The sequence below is a fragment of the Hoplias malabaricus genome, chromosome 1 (genome assembly GCF_029633855.1).
Source record: "Hoplias malabaricus isolate fHopMal1 chromosome 1, fHopMal1.hap1, whole genome shotgun sequence".
NCBI classification, from domain to species: Eukaryota; Metazoa; Chordata; class Actinopteri; order Characiformes; family Erythrinidae; genus Hoplias; species Hoplias malabaricus.
This window is the reverse complement of record NC_089800.1, coordinates 52,237,385-52,255,433: the sequence shown is the minus strand read 5'-3', so window position 1 is coordinate 52,255,433 and position 18,049 is coordinate 52,237,385. Positions and strand designations below refer to the sequence as shown.

The 18,049-nt window shown below is 39.9% G+C and overlaps 1 protein-coding gene across 4 annotated transcripts; it reads left to right on the top strand.

Annotated features, from left to right (window-relative positions):
* Positions 1-2,352: 2,352 nt before the first annotated feature.
* Positions 2,353-17,519, top strand: numa1 (nuclear mitotic apparatus protein 1). Of its 4 annotated transcripts, none has more exons than XM_066666661.1 (24): positions 2,353-2,472; positions 3,905-3,947; positions 4,036-4,121; positions 4,635-4,714; positions 4,855-4,934; positions 5,023-5,091; positions 5,238-5,319; positions 6,883-7,012; positions 7,129-7,265; positions 7,348-7,459; positions 7,730-7,847; positions 8,036-8,176; positions 8,334-8,453; positions 8,694-12,974; positions 13,099-13,308; positions 13,668-13,810; positions 13,908-14,184; positions 14,309-14,498; positions 14,665-14,801; positions 14,987-15,346; positions 15,598-15,696; positions 15,859-16,107; positions 16,523-16,569; positions 17,005-17,519. In XM_066666661.1, the coding sequence occupies exons 2-23, from the start codon at positions 3,906-3,908 to the stop codon at positions 16,547-16,549; spliced, it is 7,170 nt and encodes a 2,389-aa protein (XP_066522758.1). In that variant the 5' UTR covers positions 2,353-2,472; position 3,905; the 3' UTR covers positions 16,550-16,569; positions 17,005-17,519. The 4 variants fall into 4 exon arrangements, with proteins under 4 accessions (XP_066522758.1, XP_066522746.1, XP_066522739.1 ...); XM_066666649.1 differs by having other exon boundaries at positions 13,647-13,810; positions 16,523-16,558; XM_066666642.1 differs by having other exon boundaries at positions 13,647-13,810.
* Positions 17,520-18,049: the final 530 nt, after the last annotated feature.

Here is an 18,049-nt window from a genome sequence, read left to right as displayed (position 1 = left end):
GATGGTAAGAGGATCACCAATTCCACCATTGTTGGGCAGAAAGATAGTGCAGAAATACCAGAATGGTGTTACCCAGCGTAAAATAGCAAAGACTTTTAAGTTATCATCATCAACCATGCATAACATCATCAAAAGATTCAGAGAATCTGGAACAATTGCTGTGCGTAAGGGTCAAGGCTGTAAAACTCTACTGGATGCTCGTGATCTCCGGGCCCTCCGGTGATCTCCGGGCCCTAGGGTCACTAGACCTCAGACAGGAATGCCACTGTTGAGGAAATAACAGAATGGGCTCAGGAATACTTCCAGAAAGCATTGTCAGTGAACACAATACACTGTGTCATCCGCTGTTGCCAGCTGAAACTACAGTGCAAAGAGGAAGCCATTTCTAAGCAAGCTCCACAAGCACTGGGCCAGGGGTCTTTTAAAATGGAGTGTGGCAAAATGGAAGACTGTTCTGTGGTCAGATGAGTCATGATTTGAAGTTCTTTATGGAACACTGGGACGTCATGTCATCCGGACCAGAGAGGACAAGGATAACCCAAGTTGTTGCAGAAGCCTGCATCACTGATGTTATGGGGTTGCATGAGTGCTTGTGGCATGGGCAGCTTGCATGTCTGGAAAGGCACCATTAATGCAGAGAACTATGTTCAGGTTCTAGAACAACATATGCTCCCATCTAGACGTCATCTCTTTCAGGGAAGACCCTGCATTTTTCAACAAGATAATACCAGACCACATTCTGCAGCAATCACAACATCATGGCTACGTAGGAGAAGGATCCGGGGACTGAAATGGCCTGCAGTCCAGATCTTTCACCTATAGAGAACATTTGATACATCATAAAGAGGAAGGTGCAACAAAGAAGGCCCAAGATGATTGAACAGTTAGAGGCCTGTATTAGACATGAATGGGAGAGCATTCCTATTTCTAAACTTGAGAAACTGGTCTCCTCTGTCCCCAGACATCTTTTGACTGTTGTAAGAAGAAGGGGGGATGCCACACAGTGGTAAAAAATGGCCTTGCCCCAACTTTTTTGGGATTTGTTGATGCCATGAAATTTTGAAACAACAAATTTTTCCCTTAAAATGATACATTCTCTCAGTTTAAACTTTTGATCTGTGATTTGTGTTCTATTCTGAACATAATATTAGATGTTGGCACCTCCACATCATTGCATTCAATTTTTATTCACAATTTGTTTAGTGTCCCAACTTTTTTGGAATCCGTTTTGTGGGTGTGTGTGTGTGGGTGTGTGTGTGTGTATATATATATATATCCCTGTGTAAATGAGCTCTGTTCTGATTGGCTAAGATTTTTTTTCAAAAGGCGGACAGACTGAAATATTATCATCAGTGTGAATGTGTGGATTTATGTAAGTGTATTTGGATTACAAGCTGAAAGAGAACAGCATTTTAAAGTGTTTATATATTTATGTTGATGTATAAAGTGAGTGTGTAGTGTTTATAGATTCTGCTGATATGTGATGAAGGTGAAGCGTGTAATCAGATCCTATGAGTGTGAAGGTTCTGCACCTGTTACAAACATAGCATCCAAAAACTTCAAACCTGCTTAACTACAGTGTCCTAAAATTAGATCCACGTCAAGCACAACTGTATCACATTCACACAGGCCTACAGAGAGCAGGAGCTAGTACACAGTCAGGGAACTTAAGGCCTCAAGCCCAATGTGTACAGTAAGGTCTAGAGTCATAATTTCTAGACTGTCCTCAACCCTGGACTTTATGCACATTATAATATTCTTCTATGCTTAGTAATATAGATTTTTAGCTTGGTGGTATTTGCACTTTTTAAAAATTATTATTTTTTTAAAATCTCACTCTGTGAATTGTAAATATGATGTGTACTTTTAATAAAAGCAAGTTTGTTAAATTTATTTTAATTTCTATACCTACTCCACTCTCAATTTTAAATCCATAAAACCTCAAATCTGTTAACTGAAAATTCATATTTAGAAATTATTTTTAAAAAATAAACATTCCCCTAATACTTTAACAGTGGCTTAGATATAATTTTACGTCTTCTCTTACATTCTTCTAAGATTATGCAATTAGCAATAATTAATTTCCAAAACATTTTTGTAATACAATTGTATTACAATTAATAAAATACAGTTGTACTACAAGTTTTCATTAAATTTATTTATTACATGTGAATTTTCTTTTCTTGGACTTTTAAGTTGAAAGATCTGCATCAAAACATCGGTTGATATGTTGATAGGCTCTAGTATTGGAGGCGGAACTCTGCTCTTTGTGATACCATTGGTTCTTTTTGTGCCACGCTAACCAATAAGACGACATATCTGTGTGTTACGCAGCCAATAAGAGCGCTGCGCTGTGGTTCGTATACACGCAAGCGCCGAAATTTGAAAAGTGGCGTAACGGAACGATTGGAAAAGAGACGCAAAATTAAAACGAATTTTATGTAGAAATTAACGTGGAATTCCTGGATATAGGTGAGTTACATGGGGTTCAGTGTTATTTAAAGACTAACTATCCGGAAATGATGGCTTTGTTCGCTCTAATTATAATATTTTATTTCGCGTTCCACCTTAAATGTAGCAGAGTAGAGGTTACAGTGTGCCTTAAAAAACAAGACGATTTTCTAGAAGCTCTACAATGCCGAGGTTGTGTGCACCGTCTTTACCTCGTAATAAATAGATTTTTATCGCTATATTTCATTAATTTTCCAGATGTCGGAAAGTGTGTTTTATTTTCACGGAATAACCGTTAGGTTAAACCTTAATGTATCGGCATTGGGGTGTTTTCTGAAGCGTTTACATTACCTCAGAAATCTTGCTTCCAAGTGAAATGTAAACAATCAGTTCTTTTCAAGCACATTGATCACAATCACAATATATGACAATATATGTTGATACACAATATATGACGCTACCTTTCAAAAAGTCTGAATTCAGAAAAAAAGGTGTCACGACTCTTCAAGACCTTGATGAGTCATGAATTTTGGAGGTGTTACTAAAAGTCTAAAACATTAAAAATCAAAACACTTACCGATATACTCGTGCTCTGTGAAATACGGGGTGGTAGTGTACTTCTTTGTACTGCATAAAATTGATTTTGGCAATGTTGTTGTGTACACACGCAATAGAAACATTGCAGGATGCAAAATTAGATCACACATTTTTTTAGCTGCATATAAAAGGTAATCTTGTATTTTCTATTATTCGAACCTAAAAGAGGAGTTTGTTTAATAGCACAGCATTTACTCCAGATCCAAGTGACAAGTGACATACAGGCTGTGTGCACAGACAACCAACAATGAGTCATTTTTAAGCTGCTGGCTTTAGTCTGAATTGGTGGCAGCATTATGTTTAATGTTAGTCTTCATCAGAGAATACATTATTAATATGTAATTCATGCATCATATTAGACATTAAGTATTGCAATGTCAGTGATTTACAGTGCCATGCAACTGTGGTACTGTAGACATCCACTACATGCTCAGAAAATTAAACCTGATTTGGCATTGTGATGGACAATCACATTCTGATGGTCCACCTTTGTATATACAGTTTCCTGTGTAAATGTTTGACATTCACTTCACCACCACTCCCTCACCCAGACTCTCATGAATCACTTGTCTACTAATTAGTTACCTTTAACTGCTCTGCAGTCCACCTTTTTAATGACTCATCAGTTCGTCTTAATTGCTTATAGTTCACACATTTTGCACTTCAAGCTGTTGTTAACCTGCTACTGAACCCCAACCCCCTGAAACTTCTGATAGGGAACTTAAAATCATAGATCCATCCTTCATATTTCCACCGTTAATGTATGTCCTGACACATTCTGGAGTAGAACTTTATTCTATACATCCACACTGGGAGTCTCACTGATGATTGTGAAATATTTATTACGTTTCCACAGGATGACTTTACATCAATCAAAAGAGGCTGCTCTTTTAGCCTGGGTGAGTGTTTATGCATTATTATTTTTTTTTTTTTCACTGTATATTGTAAATCGCCAAGGTTTAAATACGTATGATGTTTTCCTGACAGATAAATGGTTTGTTAGTTGGGGAGAGAGTGCAAACCATCACAGGGCTGAAAGATGGAGCGGTTCTTTTGAAACTTGTCTATAAACTGTGAGTATGAGTACACCTTTATTTTTACTCTCTCAAGGAATAGGCAGGTGTCACGGTGTTGGAACAAAGTCCTGCTGTCTCAGGGTCCAGGCCTTGATCGTCTCCTGGTGTCTCCCTCTGTTTGCATGGGTTTCCTCCAGTGCCCCAGTTACTTTCCATATGATACATGGTGTTATGTTTACACTGGGAAGGAACATAGTGACGTAATATTAAATGTTCTCTTTTTTTTGTCTGATTTCACACTAAAGTATTCTCAGTTCATTCAGATGCAGTATAAGTTTAAATTTTTATTCTCTGTTGTAACTTTAAAATTAACCAAGCATTGGCCTTCCACTCTCAGTAGCCAACACTACTGCAGCGTTTGTAAATTTTGTAATACTGTGGGTAAAATCCAACCTCAGCCTTGTCCAATAATCTGTGCCAGTGCTGTGTTTGGTCATGAATGATCTCACTAACTCTCTAAACCCCCAAGTCAGACTTTGTGTTTTTGTATTCTTTGATTGGCCACTGCAGAAAGGGGGAGGAACCCAGCAAGGCTCCTGTTCACTTGCCAGAATCAGAGCGCATGTCCATCGTCTTCACCTTCCTCCGCAGTACGTTACATACATTTATATAAATTAATTGAAATAAATATAAAACCTAATAACTAATAGCCTTATGCAGAAGAAATTAACAAAGTTTATTATTATAATTATCCTTTATTCTATATTGTGTGTGTGTGTGTGTCTTAAAGGTGTGTATGAGAATGAGCAGTGTATCCCACTGACAGAATTCAACTCAAATGATGATCTCCTTGACCTCCAGCTTGCCAAGGTCAGTGTTGATTTATTTGTTTCTGAGATCTTATTTCTGAATATGACTTTTAAGGAGCCAGTAATGTAACTTGTGGTGTATTGTGCAGGTTTTGTTGCTGCTGTGCTATTATGGGCTGAATGAGAGGCTACTGCCTCAGGTGACTTATGAAACAGAGGTGAGGTTTAATATATTACTTTATACACATTCTGCCTAACTGGACTTTAGGTTTGTACACACAAACACACACAATTAATCCTGTCATTAAAAAACATTTCTGCATCTCTTTCTTTATCTTTCTTTCTGTCTTTTTCTTGCTCTCAGATTCAGATGGCAGCAATGTTCCATTTGGTTCGGAGCGGATCCAGCCTATCTGAGGCTCTTGACAAACTCCTCACTTCCAAAGGTATTTTTTATTTTTTACTTTGTAAAATAATATATATATATATATATATATATATTTTTTTTTTTTTTGTACAGGTTGGGCCATTTTATATGAATACACCTTAATAAAATGGGAATGGTTGGTGATATTAACTTCCTGTTTGTGGCACATTAGTATATGGGAGGGGGGGACTTTTTCAACTGGCCCACGACGACCAATTCACTTTCCAGGAAACTGTTCATCTAGAAATGCTCAGACCTGACACCCATAATGTGGTGGTGCACCATCTTGCTGGAAAAATTCAGGGAACGTGCCAGCTTCAGTACATAAAGAGGAAAACACATCATGTAGCAATTTCGCATATGCAGTGGCCTTAAAGTTTCCATTGATGAAGAATGGCCCCACTATCTTTGTACCCCATATACCATACCATCAAAATGTGCAGCACCTGAAACTATGGATACTGGAAGTCTGTCCTAGGATTTCTCCTGTGGTGTTGCTATCAGTGTGTGAAGAGTGGGAGAAGTGTTGCATTGACAATCCAAACAATGGGCAGCACTTTGAACACATTTTATAAGTGGTCAGAAACTTGTAAATAACCCATGAAAGAATAAAGTTACATTAAAACCAAGCACACCATTGTTTTCCTTGTGAAATTCCCAATAAGTTTGTCTCACACGACCCTCTTCCTATTGAAATAACAAAAGTTGGATCCAAAATGGCAGACTTCAAAATGGCTGCCATGGTCACCACCCATCTTGAAAAGTTCCCCCCTCTCATATACCAATGTGCTACAAACAGGAAGTTAATATCACCAACCATTCCCGTTTTATTAAGCTGTCTCCATATAAATTGCCCACCCATTTCACACTTTTTTTATAATCTAGCGCTGTGTAACTAATAGCTAATATTCTGTAAACAGGAACTTCTGACTACATCCAGGTTATCATTAAATAAATGTAAACTTGACAATTTGGCTGAATACAGTCCACTTCAGTGGGTAACAATGTGCCTAAAGGAATCTGGACTCTACACCTTAGGGATAACATTTCTGAATGGAAATATGAAACAAAAACATTTAGCTTCCACATACCTGCATGAACAAGTGGGGTACTTCAGTACTTTTAAAGCTTATTAGGGCAGGATTAGTTTTACTTGGTGAGCTGGGGTAATATGAGAATATGATGAGAATCTTGATGTGAATAACAGATGGGGTTTGCTACTCCATCCACACACTGCAATGCCTTCTAGTCTTTAATAACAACGGGTGAGATGATGGCAAAAGCTTTCCACACACTCTCAATCCTTCAGTTATAACTGCTATTATATATTTTGTAATGGTAGTATTTAATGAGCAAGATATAGAATATATGTGAATTATTATTGGCTTTGTAATGCTTCATTTACCTCATAGCTTGAGTGGGAAACCTGTGAAGTTTTAATCTTTTTCTTTAACCTGTACAGACCTTCAATGATATCATAATCCTCTATTGACTGTGCTTGGGTTTTTTTATTTATTTATTTTTTCTGTTTTTAACTTTCTTCCCCCTCCTCTCTTCCTCTCTATTCTTTCCCCTCTCTCAGCTTTGATCCACTGTTCCAGTACAAGTAGTGAATCATCGTACAGTGATGGTTCCCCTTTCTTTGCCCGTTCTCGTTCTCCTCTTGTTACATTTCTGGAGCTCAACCCTGTTGCGTCCACCTCATTTGTCAGGTACTAAGAAAACCCCTGAAATCTGGCTGTGTTCATAGAGAAATGATAGCACAGAATTAAACATGCATAAAATTGTGTGTTAAAAGCTTTTTCTGAACCATTCTGTTTGTGTTAAGTTCCCCGATCCAGGATTTAATGAACACCCCTCAGGTTCAGCTGAGGAAGCTGCGAAAGGACCTTGTTCGTGAGGGAGACATACGAGACGAGCTAGAGCGAGAACTTTCTGAAAGAATCACCACCATCTCAGAAAGAGGTAAAATACACGCAGGCTAACATCCTGCTGAATATGATGTGTATTTTTTAATGTTTGAATTGATGCGTTATCTGTTGATCAGAGACAGAGATTTCGCAGCTGCAGCACAGACTCCAGCGTGTGCTTAGAGATAAGGAGCAGATGGAGCAAGAAAACAGAACTGCTCTCCTGGAGCTGCAACAGAAAAATGATGGGTAAAAAAAAAAAAGTTAATGGAACAAATAAGATGTTTACCACTAAAATTAGCAAGTAACATTTCTGAAACTAATGAGGATTTTCATGTGTTTCAAATTGATTTGTAGCCCATGAATTAAAAATTTTATCTGCTAAAGAGAGGGCACCCCTGATTAAAATAAGTTTTATACAGAATCTGAAAAGCCCAGGGAACAATGTATTAGTATAACAGCTGTTTCAAAATGTGAAGAATAATTGGAGAAAATTACTAATTGCTTTGTTAATTACAGACTTCTGGCAAGAGTTCATGAGGTGTTGAAACAGTGCCATGATCTCAAAACGGACAACAAACAAAAAGACAATCGAATTGATAAACTGTTGGAGGAGAATGGATCTCTAGCCGCTCAGGTATAAACTCAGTGTTTTTTTATTAATGTTAATGTAATATTAGTTTGTTGTTTTTCTTCCCAATGTATGACCATGAAATACATGAAATCCTCAAATGTAGCAATGAAAATGATGCATGCAAGAAACCCAAATTCTCCTAGCATCCACCCCTCAGGTCTTAATTTTTGTTTTCTCTCTGGTCTCCACAGATTCGGAATGCATTTGCTCAGCTGGCGAGAGCTGAGGAGGCAGTCTCTAAACTAACAGAAGCTCATGAATCGTCTCAGACTGAGTGGGGGAATAGGAGAGAAACACTACTGAAAGAACTCAGCAAGGCCCTGAGCGACAGGGTAAGGCTTATTTTGGATATTCATGCTTTGTTCCCTAAGGGACCAGTCTTGTTTAGTGCACATTTTTTATGTGTTGGGTGCTTTTATCAACATTTTAAACATTCATTTATATTACTGATTTATTCATTTTTATTCATTCATTTTCATTGTCCTTTAGGAGAGTCTTAGTGAGCAGATTCAGATTTTACAAAGCAAGATCTCAGTTCTGGAAGATGAGCTTTCCAAAGTCTCTACACAAGTCCAAGAGAAGGGAGAGGTTCTGGGGCCTGTTATGGAGGTATTTGTTTATCACGGATACATTAGCACTACTTTTACATAGGCTAGTTTGTGTAAAATTGATTGTGTGCAACCGATGCTCCAAAAAACAACTGTTTTAATTTAGCCTTTAACAGAAGTGCCTTTGCTGTTGTGCTTTTTGTTCATGATTAACCTATTAGGATTTTTGAAATTTCTTGCTGCCCTACTGTTGTGAAAATATTTGCTGATGTTTTTGTATCAATTATTTTTCTTTTCTCAGAGAGAGAAACTGAAACAAGAACTGGCAGACCTTACACTGAAATTGTCACAGCTTGAAGAAACCATTTCCCGCCTTGAGAGGGAAAAGTTGGATACTGAGGAGTTGTTGTTACAAGAGAGAACACATTTTGAAAGGGAAACACTCCGCCTTCAGGGGCTAATTTCTGATCTTCAACAGTCAGTAAACAGTATTCAGGCAGAAAGAGAGGCTCAGGAAGTGTCCTCAAGGGAGTACCAAATGCAACTTACTGCCCAAATAGCAGCTTTAGAATCTGAGCTTGCTCATCTCAAAAAGCTGGAAGTCCAACTCGCAGCTGAGATCTCCCTCTCTGCAGAACTTCGTAAGCAGCGAGGAGAGCTAGAGGCTAAGGTCACTTCCCTGGAGAACACAGTTAATTCTCTGAGAACAAGGTGCAAGGGGATGGAGGTGGAGTGTGAGTCACAGCAGGAGGTTCTTAATGTCCTCAGGGCTGACCTTCAGAAAGCACAGACCTCCCTTGTGGAGTATGAAGGAAAACTGTCAGATCATAAAAAAGTGGTAGAAGAGAATGCTTCTCTTCATGCCAGAATCTCTGCTCTGGACAAAACTGTGGCTGTTCTGCAGAATGAAATTGATGGTGAGAGAGAAAGAGGTCAAAACATCCTTGCTTTTTCAGAGCAACAGAAAGCTCAGATGGAAGACAAGTTCCGAAAACAGGAGGAAAAGTCCCATGAGATGTTTGCAGAACTAGAGACTCTGAGTCAGGAGCTCCATAAGATGAAGCAGCAGAAACTTGAAGCTCAATCATGTATAGAAAAACTTACAGAGGAGGGAAAAGCACTTAGAGACAATCTAGCGGAGGAACGTGATCAAGCCCAGTCACAACTGGAGCTAGTAAAGAAAGCCAAAGATGAGGCTGAGCTGAAACTTCAGCATATCATTACGGAAAATCAGAGGAAGATCTCTCAGTTACAGGCTGAGATAGAGGAAACAGTAGCTTCACTGAAGCAAAGTGAGTCTGAAATGTTTGCCTTAAAGGATAGATTATCTACCAAAGAAGAACACCTTCATTTACAACAGCAGGAACTTGCTCGTCTGCAGAGCGAGGCAGAAGTTCTTCAGACAAAGCTTTTGGAGCAAGAGGGGAATTTGCAGCAACTGAGTCATAATGTGACTTCCAGAGACATGGAGATTCAGAAACTGAAGGTGGAGCTTAATTTGAAAGGGGAGGAGATCCAGTCCCTTAAATCCACCATTCAGTCCCTTGAAACAGAGTCCTCTGAAATGCGTGACCTTCTTCAGAAAGAAGTGGAGGAACAAAGACTGACTGTTTCCCATCTTAAATCGCAGCTTGCTGAAGCTGAGAGTCTAATCTCTCTGAAAGACAAAGCTCTGGAAGATCTTGCTCAGAACTTGAAGAATTTGACAGAAGAGCTTTCCACAGAGAAGGATAGAGCTGCTACTTTGGAAACTGTGCTCAAGGCTGCCAAAAAAGACCAGGAAATCGGGGAGCAAACCTTAAAACTGGATATGGCACAACTCCGACAGGAGATTGAGGGACATCTGAAGCACTTGGAGGAGTTGCTGGCTGAGATTAAATCTCTCAAAGAACAAATAAGAGACCAGCAGTACACAGTGCTACAGAAAGAACAAGAGGCTTCCATTTTAGACACTAAATACAAAGCCCTGGAAGAAAACTTTTGTCTCCTCCAGAATAAACTAGCAGAAGCCACAACACTTGCCATGAAAAGTCAGTCCGAGTTACTCACTCTTCAAACAGAGGCTGAGCATCAGGAGAGCATAAGAGACAAAGCTCAGGAAATTGAGGAGACCCAGCGTAAAGAACTTCAAAGACAAGTGACTGAACTTCAAACTCAAGTTAATGAGCTTACAAGTCAAGCATCTGAAAGAGAATCATTTATTGTTTCTCTTCAAGAAAAGATGAAGGAACAAGAAGACTTGAAACAAAAGCTTCTACAAGAATCTGAAGCAGCTCTTCAGAGGGAACTTGAGAAGGTTGTTGCACTCCAGGGCCAACTGGAGTCTGTTGTGCATCAAGTAGCTGCTAAAAATGAGCTACTGGAGTCTACTGATGGGAAGCTCAAATGGATGGAGCTCTTGTGCCAACAGAAAGAGTCCATCATTAGTGAGACTAGTCAAGCCAGAGAGACCTTGGAGAAGACTGTGACTGAGCTTTGCACCAAGCAAAATCAAGAGCTGGACAAGTACCAGAAAGAGCTAGAGACCTTACAAAAGGAGAAGGAGCAACTAACCTCAGTGAGCACTTCCCTTCAGAATCAGTGCCAAGTCTTGCAAGCAACAAACAAGGGTCAGCAGGATGCTCTGAGTGCACTTAAAGCTGACCTACAGAACACCCAGAATGAATATAAGAAAGATCTGGAAACCTTAAAATATTCAAAGGAGCAACTTCAGTCTGTCAACCAGTCTCTACAGAATGAGTGCCAGAGCTTGAAAACAGGAAATCAAGAACAACAGGAGGCTCTGAACACTTTAAAGACAGACTTTCAGAACACTAGAGAGGAGTACAAGAAAAAGCAAGAAATTCTGAAAAAGGAGAAGGAACAGCTGGGATTAGTCAACCAGTCCCTCCAAACTGAGTGCCAGAAATTCCAGGCAGAGGTCAAGGAACAGCAGCATGCTCTGAATACCCTGAAGGCAAACCTGCAAAAGACTCAGGAAGAACACCAAAAAGAAGTAGAGACCTTAACAATGGAGAAAGACCAGTTATCCTCAACCAATCAGTCCCTCCAGACTGAGTGCCAGAGCTTGCAAGCAGAGGTCAAGGAGCAAAAGAATGCTCTGAATATCCTGAAGGCAAACCTGCAAGACACTCAAGAAGGGTACCAGAAAGAACTGGACACCTTCAAGATGGAGAAAGACCAGCTGTCCTCAGTCAATCAATCCCTCCAGACTGATTGCCAGAAATTCCAGGCAGAGGTCAAGGAACAGCAGCATGCTCTGAATACCCTGAAGGCAAACCTGCAAAAGACTCAGGAAGAACACCAAAAAGAATTGGAAACCTTCAAGATGGAGAAAGACCAGTTGTCCTCTGTCAATCAATCTCTCCAGACTGATTGCCAGAACTTGCAGGCAGAGGTCAAGGAGCAGCAAAACACTCTGGATACCTTGAAGGCAAACATACAAAAGACTCTGGAAGAACACCAAAAAGAATTGGAAACCTTCAAGATGGAGAAAGACCAGTTATCCTCAGTCAATCAATCTCTCCAGACTGATTGCCAGAAATTCCAGGCAGAGATCAAGGAACAGCAGCATGCTCTGAATACCCTGAAGGCAAACCTGCAAAAGACTCAGGAAGAACACCAAAAAGAATTGGAAACCTTCAAGATTGAGAAAGACCAGTTATCCTCAGTCAATCAGAGCTTGCAAGCAGAGGTCAAGGAGCAAAAGGATGCTCTGAATATCCTGAAGGCAAACCTGCAAGACATTCAAGAAGGATACCAGAAAGAACTGGACACCTTCAAGATGGAGAAAGACCAGCTGTCATCAGTCAATCAATCCCTCCAGACTGATTGCCAGAAATTCCAGGCAGAGATCAAGGAACAGCAGCATGCTCTGAATACCCTGAAGGCAAACCTGCAAAAGACTCAGGAAGAACACCAAAAAGATTTGGAAACCTTCAAGATGGAGAAAGACCAGTTATCCTCAGTCAATCAGTCCCTCAAAACTGAGTGCCAGAACATGCAGGCAAAGGTCAAGGTACTCTTAACTGACCTGCAGAACACCAAAGATGAACAAAAGCAAAAACTGGAAACCTTAAGTAAGGAGAAAGATCATCTCTTGTCAGTCAATATTTCTCTTGAATGTCAGTGCCAGAGCCTGCAGTTGGAAAGTAAACGGCAACAAGAGGCACTGATTTCGATAAAGGCAGACTTTCAAAACACTGAGGATAGGTACATGAAGGACCAAGAGATGTTAAAGGAGGAGAGCAAGCATCTCTCTTCAATCAACCAAACACTTCAGACTGAGTGTAAGAGCTTGCAGGCTGAGCTCACTAGTCAACAGAGCACCCAAGATAAGTATAAGAAAGATTTGGAAACTTTGAACAAAGAGAAAGACAATCTTTTGTCAGTCAACCAGTTTCTCCAGAGGGAGTGTGATGCCTCTGGGCTACTTCAAAATGAGCTAGAGGGAAAGCTGGCAGAGCTGAATGAATCTGTCCAGCTTCTGAAAGAGTTAGTCAAGCAAAGAGATAAGCAGGTCCAAGAACTTCAGGAGGAGCTCAAGGTGAAGACTGAAGCTGTGGAGCACTACAAAGTGCAAGTAAGGAAAATATGTTCATTGTGTTTTTAAAACAATGTTGCTCACTACAGATGTTGGTAAGTGCTCCACCCTTTTTCTAGCGACGTAAAAACCCCATGGACCACTCCACTGTGTTTTTCTACAGATGGATAAAGCAAAAACACACTACAACTGTAAAAAGCAGCTGCTGGTGGAAGAGCAGGAGGCACGACAGGCTCTTCAGATTTCTCTGGAGACCAATGAGAGTGAGGTCAAGGCCCTGAGGACGGAGTTAAAACTGGCCTCTATGGAATTGGAGAATGCCAAAGTCTCTGAGAAGAACTTGCTGGTCAAGGTCAAAAACCTAGAGACACAGGTTAGTCTAACTGCTCATTTTTGTGATCTGTAGTTTTTAAAACTATATAAATCTTCACATTTGATGTTTCATAAATGGGCATATCAGCTGAAACTGTAGATATACCCTAATAGCAAAACTCTGACTTGCATACCTTGTTTCACCCTTTTAGAAGGCCTATTTTCAGGTTGAAATATCTTGTTTAAACATTATAGTAATTTTTTTGGTACAACATTGGTTCACTGTTGCATCTGTTCCATTACAAGATTCCACCCCCCCCCCCACCCGACTTTGTAGACATTGTACCTTGTCTTGTCTTGTGTCTCTGTTTTTAATTGAATTTTAACTGTACTTTGAAGCTGAGTTATGCTGATCTTCAGTTACGAGAGCAGAGGAAGCAGGCAGATACCGGAGCGCAGGTAAAACACAAGGAGGATGTTTGCCTGAAAGTCCCGGTGGAACTTCAGAACACCAGCACTGACAGCCTGGAACTTGACCTGGACGACTCTCTGAACGTTGCTGGGTAACTCTAAGCACTTCTTGAAGATAAACTGAAAATCCTTTGCATCAGGAACCTTAAAGTTTTAAGCCCATCTGTTGCGTTTTTGGTCTCTCTGCAGTAAGCCGGCAATTCCAGGTGAGTCCAGTACACCTCTGCTCCGCAGTTCTGAGCGATTAGCAGCCAAGCGGCGTACTCAAGATCAAGGCTCTCTTGAGACTCTATATTTTACTCCCATGAATCCTCGGGGCAAGAAACATGACATCTTAAAACACCAGGACAAACTGGAGACTAGCATAATCTCTCTGGGTGACCTCACACTCGACTCTGCGAAGAAGCTCCAGTCTTCAGCCAAGAGAAGAAGGACCACTCAGGTCATCAACATTACCATGACCAAGGTAGAGTCCTGAATGGGGAAAAATTTATTTTAATACAGCCTTGCTACATTTAGTCACTGCACTTACACCAGCACATGTTTATGTGCTATAATATAAAACTTGATTTGTTGTCTTTAATTTACAGAAGGCCCCTGGAGAAGAAGCAGAAGAGTCTTTCTATAGTCTGCATGCCTCACAGTCCCAGCCCAATCTGGCAACCCAAAAATCTCGCCCCATTTCATTGGGGATCTCTGAGGAACAGAGCTCTAGTGATAAACTCCTGGGTCTTCCAGGGTACCGCCGGAGCAATGTCCATGGAACCGCGCCCCCACGTGGTTAGTATCTCTCTTCGTGGTTAGTATCAGATCTCTTCTCTACTGTAAGTCTTGTTTCCTACACAAGACCTCAGTGCTAATTTACAGGTTTAAAGCCCCTTGTGTAAGGGGTTTGTTACAATAAGTGATGTAAAAAAATTGTGTATTTCTGTCTGTGTGTGAGTAGCTACGAGTACGTTCTGTGTAGGATCAGAATATGAACCTGAACACGTTGCTGATGATTGGATGCGGATTGCTGAACTACAGTCTCGGAACAAAGCTTGTTTACCTCATCTCAAGAGCAGCTACCCATTGGAGTCCAGGGTATGGTTTCTTACCCACAGTTATATCTTGTACTACAGTGTAAGGATTGATATTATTTGTTTTGCTGTATCATTGTCTCTTATAGTGCATACTTACTAAATATTTAATTAATAGTTGAAGGATGAATCAATTATAGAAATAATTACAGATGCCTTAGTTTAATTTCTGTTTTGTGATTACTTTAGCCCAGTTTGGGGTTCTCCGTCCTTCCAGTCACTGATGAGGATGTTCGTTTCGGCGATCCAGAAGAGACCATCCGCCGAGCATCCATGGCCCCGGGTCAGCTGATGGACACACTCTCCTCCCACCGACTTTCCCTGGCCCCTCCCTTAGCCAACAGAGACCATGCCTCCTCCCAGCCTCAGCGCTACAGCATGCTGCCAGGGCAGATTAGCACTAGCACTGCAGCACTTAGATCTTCTCAGCAGAATTCCAGAGCTTCAACAAAAGCACACTCGGCAAAAACATATGAACTCAGGACGAACTGCAGCCCTTTGGCTCCTAAGCGCCCCGCCAGTCAGATACAGGACCCGGATACACCTGAGGTATACGCACAGAAACACCCAAACAATCAAATGCTGCAGTTTCAACAACGTTCTTCTCACAGAACATCTGGGAAATGAACCCAACTTTCTTGCATGCAACAGCACCCCCAATAGACCATTCTCTAAAACTATGATTCATCTGCCTTAGAGGTTTCAAGGATGCAGTATAGCACTATTTTGTCTGAAGCACTCTATACAACATGCCAGAGGGGTTCATATTTTTGGTTGATTTGTTTCCCTCACATCTTTAGGCTAAGAAGCTGGCCAGCTGTTTCCCTCGACCGGCCACTCCAAAGAACAGGTTTCCTCGCTCCACAGCCAGCGGCTCTCAGAACAGACCCCCATCTCCTGTATGTTATGAATCATAAACAGATGACAATGAGATACATTAGATTTATCAAAGAACCTTCTGATGATTACCTAATATTTGTTTAGAATTCTTTCAGTTATCTAATACTTGTAAAGTTTAACTCTATCATCTTGAACACCAATGTTTGTGTGTGTTTGGAAAGGCTGATCGGAGGCAGTCAATGGCATTTGTGATTGATAACACACCCAAGAAGCCGGGTCGGGTTGACAGCAGACTTCAAAGAGGCATCAATAAACTCCGCAACAGTGCGAGGAAGTCCCCAGGCAGCAGCAGGAAGACGTCCAGCGCCGCTGCCGCTGCTAAAACTCAGTCTCCATTTTCACAACGAACACAGAGGAAATCTCCAAGAATCAACACCAAGTCGCCAAAAATACCGACCAGTGCAAAGAAGGTAAACCATAACAGTGATTTGAAACACAGCAAAAAGTCCTTTCAGCTGTCTCTAGTTGAAAGAGAAGGAACAGCGTTTTGTCCTGATGCTTACAATAATTTTAAGGAATCTGTATATACGGCTTGACTTTAGAGTTTGGAAATCTCAGAGCTCTTAGCTCATGGTTGGTTAATGTACTGGAAAACACCTCATTGTTCCTCACAGGAGACTGGGGTTCTATATGCAGTTTGGGCAGAAACACTAAAGCACACTACACTGTACTACTTAGATTTTTAACATGATTAAAGTTGTAAATCACTATCATCTGCTGAAATGTCATTTTAAAGTTAAAAATACTACCTTTCTTTTTATTTAATTATCTGTTGTTTTTATGAATTTGGGCCCAATTATTTTGGTCCTGTTTGTATCCAAACAGAATCTGCCCTCTGGGGGTCTGATTTAACCAGAGAAGGTAAAATCCTGGTGAGCTGCTGGTTTTTGTTGTGGTGATGGTTTTGGGGGAGTGCTGGTCTGGGGTCAGTGTTAAAGGGAAAGTTAGTGGTTGGTTTGGTGGAAAGGGGACGGGGAGTAAGGTGGTTTGGAGACACGTGTGGTGTTTATTTAAATGCTATAAACACACATTTCCTCACACATCAAGTCCGAGACACAACTAATACCCAAAGAAAAGGACAGTTTATCCTGTATCCTACAAATTACTAAACAATGACCAATCACAATAACAATGAATAATATCTAAATGATGATAAATATAATTTAAAAAAATAAATGCATTATTAAAGATTTATACACAGTCGTCCTAATTGAGGTTAAAACACCGGCGAGCAAGCGAATAAAGGACAGCAATAAATAAATGAAAAATATTTATTTCTAATTTCTGGTTGTGGTTTTATTTTTCAGCTGATGAGGTTCAAGATGAAAACGTGAGGAAGACTCCAGCTGACTGGAATCATGTGCAATATGAATCACATTTATAAGCAAACTGTAACAATTTGGGCTTTAAGGGTTTTTATTATTAATGGAAAATGAGAGGAGATTTTTGAGCACATTTTTTTGTCTTTTCTCTTATTCTACTCTCCTTTCAATGTTGTATTTTTAAATGTATCTTTTCTTTCGCTTTTTTTCTCTCTTTATTCTTTAAATTCCTGGTTTAATTATTCTTTAATACTGAAACTTTTTTTCCCAGTTCAGCTTTCAGATATTCAAGAACATTCATTCATTAATTCATTTGTTAATCTTCAGTTACCAGATCAGGGTTGGGTTGCGTCTCAGAACCCACCATGAAACATTAGGCACAAGGCCATCACAATATTCAAGACGTTATTCAAGAAATGTGTATTTAAAATTTCTTAATTGTTCCGGGTTTTCAAAGTTAACATATTTCGATGTTTTGTGAGATGGAGCAAAACATGTGAAGACGTTGTTTATTAATAATAAATTTGTTTAACTAAAAGTTGACTGAAGATTTATTTTAAATGTTTATGATTTTTACTGCATTGATTTGGAATTAATTGATTTTGCAATATAATAAAAACAAAAACAAATGTGATTATGGATGATGGGGCTGCAACTAGTGCCACTGAGAAAGCTCCAGCGTTAAACATTTTTCTTTCTTTCCCAAAAAAAAAACAAAAAAGGGCAATACAGGTTTTGTTTGGGTGTTTCTCATAGAAAAGAAAAATCTACATGCTGACAAACAATATACACTAAATATATTTTCCTTTTTGAGAGGAGCTGGCTCGGTAATGCTTCCAAGACAGCTTTAGGAACGCTGGTTTATCATGTTACAGAAATAGAAGAAAATCTGTACAAAAATCATTCATCCAGCAAGTCTCTAAAATCCTAAATGATTTACTACATTTTTACATGAGAATATTGTATGATTTTTATAAATTTGTCCTGTGCACAAACAGATCATCACCAAGTCACCATTCTCTCAGCTCCA

Excerpts from the sequence above, each read along its gene's own strand:
- numa1 (XM_066666656.1), top strand. The coding sequence starts at position 3,906 with ATGACTTTACATCAATCAAAAGAGGCTGCTCTTTTAGCCTGG. Across the intron at positions 14,802-14,986 it reads GCTACCCATTGGAGTCCAGG|CCCAGTTTGGGGTTCTCCGT; the intron begins GTATGGTTTCTT and ends TGATTACTTTAG. Across the intron at positions 15,697-15,858 it reads AGAACAGACCCCCATCTCCT|GCTGATCGGAGGCAGTCAAT; the intron begins GTATGTTATGAA and ends GTGTTTGGAAAG.